Source organism: Vespa crabro, chromosome 25 (assembly GCF_910589235.1).
Source record: "Vespa crabro chromosome 25, iyVesCrab1.2, whole genome shotgun sequence".
In the NCBI taxonomy this organism is placed as follows: Eukaryota; Metazoa; Arthropoda; class Insecta; order Hymenoptera; family Vespidae; genus Vespa; species Vespa crabro.
In genome coordinates, this window is record NC_060979.1 from 1,386,240 (window position 1) to 1,399,874 (window position 13,635).

The 13,635-nt window shown below is 29.4% G+C and overlaps 1 protein-coding gene, 4 non-coding genes and 2 pseudogenes across 5 annotated transcripts; all 7 read right to left on the bottom strand.

Annotated features, from left to right (window-relative positions):
* Positions 1–3,194: 3,194 nt before the first annotated feature.
* LOC124432604 lies at positions 3,195–3,314 on the bottom strand. Its single transcript, XR_006944341.1, has one exon. It is a non-coding gene; the product is annotated as a 5S ribosomal RNA (ribosomal RNA).
* Positions 3,315–3,611: 297 nt separating this feature from the next.
* LOC124432599 lies at positions 3,612–3,731 on the bottom strand. The gene has a single exon (XR_006944336.1). It is a non-coding gene; the product is annotated as a 5S ribosomal RNA (ribosomal RNA).
* A 308-nt stretch (positions 3,732–4,039) lies between these two features.
* On the bottom strand, positions 4,040–4,159 carry LOC124432555 (annotated as a pseudogene).
* A 306-nt stretch (positions 4,160–4,465) lies between these two features.
* LOC124432573 lies at positions 4,466–4,585 on the bottom strand. Its single transcript, XR_006944313.1, has one exon. It is a non-coding gene; the product is annotated as a 5S ribosomal RNA (ribosomal RNA).
* Positions 4,586–4,882: 297 nt separating this feature from the next.
* LOC124432556 lies at positions 4,883–5,004 on the bottom strand (annotated as a pseudogene).
* A 329-nt stretch (positions 5,005–5,333) lies between these two features.
* Positions 5,334–5,453, bottom strand: LOC124432595. The gene has a single exon (XR_006944333.1). It is a non-coding gene; the product is annotated as a 5S ribosomal RNA (ribosomal RNA).
* Positions 5,454–9,681: 4,228 nt separating this feature from the next.
* Positions 9,682–13,457, bottom strand: LOC124432361 (putative odorant receptor 69a). Its single transcript, XM_046981273.1, has 7 exons — positions 13,380–13,457; positions 12,889–13,336; positions 11,621–11,906; positions 10,651–10,780; positions 10,499–10,609; positions 10,235–10,390; positions 9,682–9,732 (listed from the first exon to the last, which is right to left on the bottom strand). Exons 1-7 carry the CDS (start codon positions 13,455–13,457, stop codon positions 9,682–9,684), a joined length of 1,260 nt encoding a protein of 419 aa, XP_046837229.1.
* Positions 13,458–13,635: the final 178 nt, after the last annotated feature.

Below are 13,635 nucleotides of genomic sequence, written 5' to 3' on the forward strand. Positions count from 1 at the left end.
TAAAATCTCTATTAGGTAATGCTATCGAGAATATAAGGTTTTCCTGTATATCTTCAGTATGATTGCTGTAAATTTGTTTACTCGCTGAGTGTTGCGACGGTGATATATTAGTGGAAGGTTATTTTGGTCTTGGATTAGATCCTTTTTGTCACAATATATAAACAGTTCCGGTGGGATATAGCCTGTCTTCAGTTTACTCCGTATTGCATCCTCGTCGTGTGTGATAAGATTTGTGATTAAACTATTGTTTGTACTCTCTAAGTTGCTGAAATATCTTCTAGTTAATTTAAGTACAAAGCAGTCAATTCTGTTTATGTTAGCATTATTGTATATAATCTCATTTTTAATTCTTTTCTTGTACTCTGATTCGGCGGTTCGATGCGTCCTTAGGCACGATCTCAAGCAAGATCTCTCGAATCTTTTGATTTTTTCGATTATTGTTGGTCCAGTGTTCCATAGTATAGGTGCTGCGTACGTTAATATAGGTCTCACCAATAGTCCATAGCAAATAATTTTTGCTTTCTTAGGGAGATTTTTGTTGTACAAAATTCTTGAGTTCATTTTGAATGCTACTCTTGCCTTCTCTAACTGTAGTGCGTAATGCTTGTTGAGTCTAAGTAAGTGATCTAAGTGAACACCTAGGTATTTCACTATTCGTTTTTTTGGTATTTCTATTAACTCATTGGTGTGAATATCTATTGCTGTTAATTTAGTGCTGTCTATCTTTTTAACTGCTGAGTATTTGATCTGTTTTACCGGTCTTCTGAAAAATATAACTTCGCTTTTGCTTGGATTTATCTTTAGATTCCATTTTTTGTGATAGTTGTTTATATTGTTGATAGCTGTCTTGATTCTTTCTATGTCTGTTTCTGCTTTGTAGATTATTAGATCATCAGTGTAAGCAATTGAATGAAATTTTTCGGAGTTATTCATTCCAAACTTGTTAATTAGTTCACTGTTGTAGATGTTAAACAGGATCGGCGATGTGACTGTATCTTGCTGTAAAATTGCTTCTAAAATTTTGTAGGACTTCGGCGAGATATTAGTGCCGTCCCACGTGCGGAAAGTTTTCCCAGCTATCATGTTAGCGATCATAAGCGTTAACCCACGGGAAATTGGTAGTCCTCAAGTTTTTGTATTAGTCCGTTCTTCCAAATGGAGTCGAACGCTTTTTCTAAGTCCAAAAGAACCGCACCGATGGCATATTCTTTATGCAGATAGTTGTTTAAGCTTGACGATAGTTTATGTATCGCGTGCGTAATGGATACTTTAGCATTGAATCCGAATTGGTTATTCGGTATTATATTGTGCTTATTAACGTGGTCCATTATGTTTAGTTTGATGATTCTTTCAAATATTTTGCTTATACTCATAGTTATGCTAATGGATCTGTAGCTTTGTGGTTCTTCCGGGTTTTTTCCTTTTTTTAGTATCGGTAAAACTTTAGCCTGTTTCCATCTATTAGGAAAGTACGCATTATTTATGGCGTTGTTGAAAATGATTGTGTATTCAATGATTGCTGATAGTGATAGGTTTTTTATGACTATTCCTGGAATATTGTTGAAACCGTAAGAAATTTTGTTTCTTAACTTCCTGATGATTGCTCCGACATCGGTATAAGAGATGAAATAGTTTATTTCATTCTTGTTTTATGATGGATCGTGTGCTGGAAATTGATCCGAGAAGGTCATAAAGGTGGATTTGGTATTCTTCATTCTTCTTCACGAATGATTTCCTGGTATTTTTGTGCGATTTCATCTGCTTTCTTTTTGGTGATGGATTAGAGTATCTCAGCGAGTTTATTCTTTCAAGATATCTGCCTATGACTTCCAATTTTAATAATGGATCAGTGATGTGTATTTCGTCTTCGTATACTAGATGCTGCATTGTTCTGCCAATCTCTTGATTGAATTCGTTTTTGTTTATATCTAGTCGGAAATTCTCAATGTTTGTGTGTTTTTGCGGTCTTAGATATTTGTTGATGGTCGGGAAAAATTCGTTTGCTTCTCTGTAGTTTATGTTCTTGGTTATTGATGACCAATATGAATTGACAGATTTTAAAATTTCAATTTGTAAATGTTTATTGATGTCTTTAATTGTTCTTTTGATCCTATGTACTTCCTGTTTGGTGTAGTTATATGGGCTTCTGTATCTTATGAAGTGTAGTCTAGTTATTAAAAAGGACTTTGTTGAGTGTAATTTCCTGATGTTAATGCTGACATATTTTTGGTAATAGTCATTTCTATTTGCTTGCACTTCGGGAATGATTTCCTTGATGGATTCGTTGATTCTTTGTTCTAGATTCCTAATGCTTAGATCAATTTCTTCTATTGATAGATTTCTGTTTGTGGGCAGCTGTGTATTATCCGTTATTTTCGCGTCCATATGGTTAGCCAACTTACGCCAATTCGCTTTTTTGTAATTGTAGATGGCTGCTCTGGGTGTTGCCATTGATACGCCTTGGAAAAGCGAGTCTGAGTCAATTTTAAATGTTAATGCGTTGTGGTCGCTACCATATGGATTAGTTTGTATTTTGTTTCCGTTTAAATCCGAGATCTTTATTCTACTATCCGCAATACAGTAGTCCAGGTAGGAGCTGCTTCTAGTGTATGTGGGATTGGCTGCTGATTATATTGTCGCTTTGAATTTAATGCCATTGTCTTGTTCCCATTGATGCAGGCGTCTGTCTCTATCATTTGTAGTCTTATCTCCCCAAATTGAGTTTCTAGTGTTTAAGTCTCCCGCTATGATATAATAAATTTCGTTGTCCCCTAGTCTGAAATCTCTAAATAGTCGATCGAGTTCCAAAATAAATGTGTTTTTTGCTGACTGTGTTGCGTAAATACTAAATATGATTAATGATTTGTTTAACGCGGTATGATCGTTGACTTGAAAGTTTTCCCATTTTATATACATTTTTTCTTCTAAAAAAATTGATTTATTCTAAAATATATTTCATTTGCATAAATATAATATTATTATATTAAGTGCGTTAAGTAAAATGTAGTGTACCATATAAACAAAAGGAGTAAATAAAAAATTCTTTAGTTTCTTCTCTTTGTTGGGTAGTAAGATTGCGATCAACGAAACAGGCATCTTAGATTCGGTGCAGATAAGTAGAAGTGACGTACAATGACGCATATCATTTTATTGTAGTTCAAGTTGTTTATAAAAAAAAAAACAAAGAAAAAAAATGTCAACAACACACGGTGTTCCCAAGCGGTCACCCATCCAAGTACTAACCGTGCCCAACGTTGCTTAACTTCAGTGATCGGACGAGAACTGGTGTTTTTCAACGCGGTATGATCGTTGATTTGCTAATATTATTTTTTTATTCGTTATTTTTGTTCGTATAAAAATTGATTTATTATAAAGTATTTTTCAGTTGTTCTAAATCTATTAAGTACATTAAGTAAAATGGATTATATGATTTAAAAATTATATATAAGTTCTTTTAGTTTTTTCGCTTTGTGAGGAAGTAAAATTGCGATCGACGAAACAGGCAGCTTAGATTCGGTGCAGATGAGTAGAAGTGATGTACAATGACGCATATCATTTTCTTTTATTTTAGGTTGTTTATAAAAAAAGAAACAAAGAGAAAGTAAAAAAAATGTCAACAACACACGGTGTTCCCAAGCGGTCACCCATCCAAGTACTAACCGTGCCCAACGTTGCTTAACTTCAGTGATCGGACGAGAACTGGTGTATTTCAACGCGGTATGATCGTTGACTAATCATTAATCTCATTTTATATGTATTTTTACGTCTAAAAAAATTGATTTATTCTAAAGTACATTTTATTTGTATAAATTATATTAAGTGTGTTAAGGAAAAAATGTAGTGTACCATATAAAAAAAAAAGGAGTAAATAAAAAATTCTTTAGTTTCTTCTCTTTGTTGGATAGTAAGATTGCAATCAACGAAACATTCGATCAACTTAGATTCGGTGCAGATGAACAGGAATGACCTAGAGTGACACATATTATTTTTTTGTAGTTTAGGTTGTTTATAAAAAAATATAAAAAAGAAAGTAAAAAAATGTCAACAACACACGGTGTTCCCAAGCGGTCAGCCATCCAAGTACTAACCGTGCCCAACGTTGCTTAACTTCAGTGATCGAACGAGAACTGGTGCTTTACAACGCAGTGTAATCGTTGACTCGCCAATTTTACCTTTTCATTTGTTATTTCTGGACTCGTTAAAATTGTTTTATTATTGAGTATTTTTTATTCATTTTGAATATATTAAGTTTATTAAATAAAACGGTATGTTCGAATTACAAAAAATATGTATATATATTTAAGTTTTTTTATATTCTTCAATTTGTGAAAAAATAAGATTGCGATCAACGAAACAGGCATCTTATATTAGGTAGAGATGTATAGAAGTAACCTACAACGACGCTTATTATTCTATTGTAGTTTAGGTTGTTTATAAAAAAAAATAAAGAAAAAAAGTAAAAAAATGTCAACAACACACGGTGTTCCCAAGCGGTCACCCATCCAAGTACTAACCGTGCCCAACGTTGCTTAACTTCAGTGATCGGACGAGAACTGGTGTTTTTCAACGCGGTATGATCGTTGACTTGCTAGTATTATTTTCTTATTCGTTATTTTTGTTCGTATAAAAATTGATTTATTATAAAGTATTTTTCAGTTGTTCTAAATCTATTAAGTACATTAAGTAAAATGGATTATAAGATTTAAAAATTATATATAAATTCTTTTAGTTTTTTCGCTTTGTGAGGAAGTAAGATTGCGATCGACGAAACAGGCAGCTTAGATTCGGTGCAGATGAGTAGAAGTGATGTACAATGACGCATATCATTTTCTTTTATTTTAGGTTGTTTATAAAAAAAGAAACAAAGAGAAAGTAAAAAAAATGTCAACAACACACGGTGTTCCCAAGCGGTCACCCCCATCCAAATACTAACCGTGCCCAACGTTGCTTAACTTCAGTGATCGGACGAGAATTGGTGCTTTACAACGTAGTATGATCGTTGATTTGCCAACTTAACCACTTTATTCCTCATTTCTCTGTTCCTCAAGATTGATTTATTCTTAAGAATTTTTTATTCCTACTGAAGGTATTAAGTCTGTCACCTAAAATGATATGTATGATTAAACAGAAATATATATACATCTTCTTTCATATATTTTATATGCATTTGTTTTTTAGATTCTTCGTCTTGTGGGGAAGTAAAATTGTGTTTAGGGTTACAGGTATCGTAGATTGCGTGCTGGCGACTGATGAGTTAAGTTCGACGATGCTCATCATTTGATTGCAGTTTTGGTTGTTTATAAAAAAAGTATAATGAAAAACAACAAAAAGAATGTCAACAACACACGGTGTTCCCAAGCGGTCACCCATCCAAGTACTAACCGTGCCCAACGTTGCTTAACTTCAGTGATCGGACGAGAACTGGTGTTTTTCAACGCGGTATGGTCGTTGACTTGTAAATTGTGTAATTTTAGATGATTTTTTTGTTGTTCATAAATATTGAATTTTAAAGTATTTTTTATTCATATTAAGTAGATTAAATGTGTTAAGTAGCATGGAATGTATCATTTAAGATATGAGGACTGTATGCAATTTTTTTTTTATACAAAAATTATGGTATATTTTTGTTACAAACTTTTAAATCTTAATGGTTATAAATGGCCAAATGATCAAAATTTTAAACATTTTCGCAGATTATAAAGATGTTTTATCTCAAATTTCAATGAAATTGAACGTTTATATTAAAAAATAGCGGTCATTTTTTTGTATATGTTTGAATCATAAATGTTAAATTAATGAAATATAACTGAATAGTTCGAATTAAAATTTGATTGAATCTTTTGTAAATTATAAAGATAGTTTATTTAAAATTTTAAACAAATTGATTGACTATTTTTAAATTTCATGCTTTTATATTAGTTAATAACATCTTACTATGTTGATGTTTCTTTTATTGATTGTACGTATTTCTCCCGAACGATTTTTTATTTTATTGATTTTTTAATCATTCAGATTTTTTGATAAATAATGATTATAAGAAAAATATATTTATCATCTTTTTCTTTATAACATCATTTAATAATATGAACCTAGTATAGTTTTTATTTCAAAATATTATTGATTCGATTACAAGTAACATCATTTGTTTAGAAAAATCTGTATTACAGTCTGTCGCCATTTGTGTGCAAGTAATAAAATATCAATTATTGCAAATATTTTTTTTCATTCATTTAATAAATAATTATAGTTGCGTTAAAAAAATAAAAAGAAATAAACAAAGAAAGAAAGTTATCCTCAATTTCAATAAAAAAAAAAAAAAAGATTGAGAATTCGTCAACAATTTTTTAATCATTTTGATTATAACATCTTGCTAATTGTTTAAAAAAAATTATTTCTGAATAAAAGACACAATATCTTTTAAAAATCATCGTTATTTATTTTATTCATGAAACGGCATGATGTCAACAATTTAAGAGTTTAAACTTTTAATCCTTTATTTCGTATTATAAATTAAAGACAATAATTTCGAGACGTACAATTTGTTTACAGTTTTATGTAAATAAAAAATATCGTAACGTTTTAATCGAAAAGAAAAAGAAAAAAAAAGACTTTTTTATTTTGATAAGGTGCAAGATAAGAAGAAAAACATTCAAACTGATATCAGCCGTTAAGAAAGCAACCGTACTTGCTCGTATACTTTCTAATAACTGATTAGAAGAGAACTGATAACAAAGAGACTCGTGGAAGTATACTTTATATCAGATTTATAGCGTAATTCGTGTGATAAGAACCTCTAAAATCCAACGAATCATATTAAATTAATTACTTCACAATTCGAATACTCGTTTTTCACGAAGTCTTTGCTTTATGTACTTCCAAACATTTTTTCGACGTGAATTAATATCGAACGACTGCCATTTCAATCGATTGATGAATCAAATTTCACTTTTCTGATAGTACAGATCTGTCTCCTGGTTTTTCGGTTCATTATCATCCTGTAAAATGCAATTTTAATTCTTTTGCAGGATAAAAAAAAAAATAACCAATGTTTAGCAGATACCAACGATGTCATTATCTTTTTTCTTTTTTTATTTTAGATTTTCAACATTCTTTTCAGCACTCGTAGAACTCTTAAACAAGTACAAGCTTATGTGAATTTTTTCCTTAGGTACAAAGATCTGGTTAAACATCGACTTGTTTTTTCTCTCTTCGTAAAGTTCTAACCACTTTCTAACGAATGTTCTTGACTTACTCGTATATCTTAATGATAACTCCTTCGGATATTTTCGGTGTTCAGAACGAAACGCAGATTTAACACGCGACGCGTACGTTGCACTCAATGATGATAACCGAAATTACGATTACAGACAATGTCGTTCACTGTTGAAAGTTCAAGAAAAAAAAACTGAGACATTCTTTGAGACGTATTAAAAGAATAGGGGTAATTTACTATTTGGATTGTTTAGAAAGTAATTTCGTTTTTTCCGGACAGAGAATTTAATTGTATTTTTTTTCACATTTAAGTCGCATAATCATTACATGTTTTGAGAGCTAATATAGCAAGACTTGTATGTGAAAAAATCCAATTGATTCTACGCAGTAGTTTTTGGTTCGTGCTCTTTTAAATATGGAGAGCAATAAGCAGCATTTTCGTCATATTTTACTTTTTTACTATAGAAAAGGTAAAAATGCTGTTCAAGCTAGAAAGAAATTAACCGATGTGTATGGAGAAGATGTGTTGACAGTACGCCAGTGCCAGAACTGGTTTGCAAAATTTCGATCCGGCAATTTTGATGTCGAAGATGCACCACGTTTTGGAAGGTCCGTTGAAGCTGATAAAGACACGATAAAGGCATTAGTTGATGCAAACCGGCGAATAACAACACGTGAGATCGGTGAGAGTTTAAATTTATCAAGTTCAACTGTTTATGACCACTTGAAAGGCCAGGGTTTAACCTCGAAGCTCGATATATGGGTTTCCCATGTTCTCACGAAGAGAAATTTGTGTCGTTGCGTTGACGTTTGTGATTCGCTTCACAATCGTCACGAAAATGATCCATTTTTGAAGCGCATCATTACTGGGGACGAAAAATGGATTGTATATAACAATGTCAAAAGCAAGAGATCATGGAGCAAAAAAGATGAACCGGCTCAAATCATTTCCAAAGCCAATATCCATCAAAAAAAGGTGATGCTGTCTGTTTGGTGGGATTTTAAAGGAATCGTTTTCTTTGAGATTTTATCGGATAACACAACAATTAATTCGGAAGCCTATTGTCATCAACTGGAAAAACTGAATGATGCACTTCAACAGAAAAGGCCAGAATTAATCAACAGAAAAGGTATAGTGTTCCTCCAAGATAATGCGAGATCTCATACAAGTTTGGTCACTCGCTAAAAGCTTTTACAGCTTGAATGCCACACCCACCATATTCTCCATATCTGGCACCTTCCGATTATTATTTGTTCTGGTCACTGCAAAGTTTTTTAGACGGTAAAACCTTCACTTCAAATGAGGAGGTCAAAAACCATCTCGATCAGTTTTTTGCCAGCAAAGACCAAAAATTTTATGAGCGTGGAATCATGCTACTACCAGAAAGATGGCAAAAGGTATTGGACCAGAATGGCCAATATATAATTTAATAAAATATTTGTTCATTATACGAAAATTGTCTTTCATTTTCACAAAAAAAAAAAAAAAACGAAATTACTTTCCGAACAACCCATTAATTCACGTTAGAATCAGGAATGTAACTGTTTTATCGATCGTATGTTTGTTAAGCCTAACACATTATTATCGGACAGATAGTATATCGCAACGTTCTATATTATTTTCTTTATCTTTCCTTTATTTTTCTTCATTGTGGAATAATATCGTTAGCTTTAATATCGTTTTTCATTTTATTATTTAAATAAATAGTTTCAACAATTATTAGTAAATTAAAACGTTGATTATTTTTTTAATTATTTGTATCAATTTAGTTCAAATTAAATTTTCATAATATTAATAAAATGTTGCATATAAGCGCACATATCTGTGGATGAACGTATCAAATATTTATTTCATTTAACAAAATGCGTCTAATATATTCATGTTAGAAATAGATTATAATAATCAGAGCGCTAAACACGACATTTTAACGAAAAAAAATTAAATTAAATTTCTCCAAATTGACAGATTGTTAGTGATTTAGTTAGATTTAGACACGTTGTATATTAAAAATGTCTGTATGGCGAATTCGAATTTTGTCCAGGTATTTCAATATCAACAAAAATTTTTTTTTGGTTTATTAATAATGGCTAATTATGTTATTTTATATTATTGTGGATATTACAAAAATGATAATTTATAATTTGTATAATATATATATATATATATATATATATATATATATATATAATTACATTTTTTTTATTTTATTAATATTTAAAAGAAATAAAAAAAAAAGAAAATAATGAAGTTACAAAAATGAGAAACTAGTTTAAATGTAAAAATTTGAGTCAAATATATTCATATAAATAATAAATATATCATTCATAATGCTCATCTTATCAATACTTATTCAAATAATTTGATTCTATGCACATTTATTACATACTGTATGTCCAAAATTTTTATCAAAATGTCATTAACAATATTCCAGTAATAATTATTCAAGTCTAGTTGTTTCATAATTTTTTTTACATAAACGTTCGTAGTACCGATAGGTAAGCCATCGATGTCTTCATTATCTGCAAAAATTTACAAAAAGATAAGAGATCATTTGAATCTCGAAATGTTTATTAAACTATCGAAAATATTCGAAATAAACAGTTCAGAAAATTAAAAAAAAAAAAAAAAAGAAATAGAAAAGAAAAAAACAATTAACGAGATATAATATTTCTTTGTAGAAATAAAACAAACAAAAGATGCAAGTGATAAATAAAAAAAAAAAAATATTAGACGAAACATTTCACCTCGTTTAATGACGAAAAGTTAATAAATAAAAATGATTAATAACAAATTAATAAAAATGAAGACTTCTAAAGAAAGTCAAAACATGAAGAACACAATCATAGATTAAAAAAAAAAAGAAATTAACGTGAGAGAATAACGAAAGTAAAATCTAAGAAAAAGAAAAATGATTAACCGAATGCCGATTAAAAGATAAAAATCTCAAAAATAAAAGAAATGAAAAAGAAAAAAGGAAGACAAAAAATGTAGGAAGAAGAAATATTAATAATAATGACTCACGTCGGTAAATGTGCGCAAGGATACAACACAAAACTTCGCGCAAGTCAATCGTAGTGGTTTCCTAGCACGAATCATACAAATGTAAATCGATTTCACATCGATCGTCGACAGCTCGTACCAGTCGCAATGATAAAGCGCCTCGCACAAGTTAGTGCTCTGGATTAAAGTAGGAAAAGAAAAATAAAAGGAAACAAAATCGTATCAATAAACGATTGAATCAAATTACAGATTGAATTGCAATTCAATAACAATTCGATTAATTACTTCCTCGATGAGACATTCACCGATGTAACAATAAGTGAACAATGTGCTCGACAAAACGAACATGTATATAAGGAACGTTAATATACCGACTCCTTCTAATACCGCTAAACTCTACAAAAATTAGAAATTATTTATTTAATCATGTAAGATACAGAAATTTCCGTAAAGTGACGTATACGTACAGAAAGTGTTTGATAACTCGATATACAAATCTGAAACGTTGTACCTAACAATTGTTGACCAATAACGATATTAAAACTATCTTCTAATATATCCGCTAATCTGAAACAGATACGAAAAAGACAAACTATTTTTTTTTAATGACATCTTCCTTGTACTAAAAGAAAAAAAATTTGTTTCATTGTAAAGTAGTATTAGTGCGTATTAATGTTAAAAATTATGAGAAACGTGACATTTCTATTTGTGCTAAGGAACGACTTTAAGATTTAAAACAATATCTTCGAATTTTTCTGCGGAAAAATCAAATATTAATAATTCGTTGTAATCGAAAGAACGTATTCAAAATAAAAATTTATTCGATTTTAAATCTAAAATAATGTCATTAAAAAGTAATTTGAAGGATTAAAACGACTATCTCGAATTATACTTTTCGTGATAAAATACAAATAACAAATAAATTGATATAAAAGAAAAATATTTTTATACATACACTAAATTATATTAGATGTATATTAATTAGAATAAAAAATATATTTGTCCCATTTCGAATGTTGGAACAAACATGGCATCGTTGAAAATATTTTTGAATTTTTATTTTCGCATAAATCTGGAATGCAATCCATCATCTTTGAAATTTTTCTTTTAATTAGCTTGCTTTCAATCTCATTAATAAACAATTGTATTATTAAAAACAATCTTATTAGGAAACAAACCTATATAATTTTATCGAAACGAAATTGTAATAAACCTTTAAGAAAAAAAAGACAAAATTTCAAAAAATTCATATCTTGAAAATACATCCAAAAACACGCGTCTCATAATTCATATAGTGTTCAATGGATTTGAATCATATAAAAAGAAAGAAAAAAAAAAAAAAGGAAGATTTCACTCAGTAGACGATCCTTTATTAATTGGACAGTTTAATTAAAGAAGTAACGTCACCTTATCAAACGATGATGTCGAAGAATCATTTTATGAATTCCTTCCCTTGAGCCATCGATATCATTTAAAACATTCTTTACTCTGCACTTCAATATTGCCAATTGACCGGTAAGATGAAAACCGGTAGAAGCCAATAAACAATCAGTTCCGATGTAACCGGAAATGACCATTGTTATACGTAAAAATTCGTGTATACAACCAAACGCATACCTTTTTGTATCGTACGGCTTCAATAACGGCTTTATTTTATAAGGTAATTTATATTCCAATGAAGAATTTTTCATAACTGCATAGAGAAAGAATTATAATTAACATTAATAGTCATTATCTTTTTCTAATCATTTTCACGATTTATTATTGTATTGTCGTATGCAGATAAGGAACGAATTTATTTTTTATATCATATTTTATATTTAATATCAATTAATTTTCTATAGATTTTATATAGATATATTATTATGTTGGAAACTATGAAACGGGCTTTTCTATTTAGTTATTTATCTTCATTCAACGCCCGTTTCATAGTTTCCAACCTAATATATATTACATATGTGCAATTATTCATTATGAAATTAATTTTCGTACACAAGAATTTTATTATTATAATATTAATTATTGTTTTTTCTTATATCTCTTTTTCTTTTTCTTTTCATTATTATTATTATCATAATTATTATCATATACATTATTATAATTGTTATATTAATATCTTGTAATTATTTAATTCATTCAAAATGTGAATTTTTTAAATATATTATATATGAATTTTTAATCCATTATGCAATTTTCTATACGTAAATGTATTATGGATGTCCAAAATAAATCGTTACAAATTTTCATTCTGAAAATATCAGACAAATATTGAAAGAAATTTGTTTAAATAATAAATATTGTTTAAATAACTCCAAAAATTGAAAATGGATAAGAAAATATTGAATAAAAAAGTTAATTGATCATTTATACAGAATATATTGCCATTAGAAAAAGTGTAGATTCATATTTGTAAATATAAAGTTGTCATTTCAATGACCTTGAAATATTTCACAAAAATTAAAATCTCTCCGTTTCAATCCGATGAATCTTGTCAAAAAATTTTATACACACAAATACACACACACACATACACACACACACACAAATACACATACAGTAATATATACTACAATTTTGTCTATTATTTCGTTAGAAGAAAATTTGAAACGTTTAAAAAAAACAAAAAACAAAAAAAAAATGATATATAATAAAAATATTAATAATGATTGTATTACCCATAAGTATACTCGGTAAAACAGTTCTAAAATAATACAAAAGAATTATGAAGGTCATCAATGGAAACGCAGTCATGACGAATATGTAGGAAAATTTGTTATATTTCATGAAAATCAGTCTCTCCTCTTTGGTTTTATAATTATCGACGGTGTAATCGTTTTTCGTTTCTGTCAAAAATTTTGACAAAGATCGATACTTCATTCGGCACATTCCAAATTTCATCAATGTCATTAACATCAGCATATTCTCCATAATATTTGTCAATACGTAACGGATATCTTTGATGGAATCGATCAAATCGAGAATTCCTAAGAAACTGTAAAGACATCCGTAAAATAAAAAAGGTAGAAATAACGAGTCCCGAATTTCCAATGGCCAAACTCCAGAAAAACGAAGTAATCGTTTGCTCCACGTTATCGCTTTCACGGTGTTAGTAAAATCTATGATCTAGAAAAAGATAATACAAAAGGACGATTAAGCAGTATATTACAGAATTAGAGAGTTCAAAAGTGTTCTTAGTTTGTAAAATTATAAGTGTGTCTCGAAAAAATAGTATTCGATTGGCCATTAAGTTGATACACAATGTCGGAATTTTTAATACAAATGTTGATCCGAAAGTATTTAGATAATTTCAAAAATCAATTATTCCTTTTCGAGATATTTCGAAGTTAATTTCTTGTTGAATCAAATTCATACGCTTTGTAGTTTTACATTCTGAAAGAAAAAGTTAATCTAAATGATTTAAT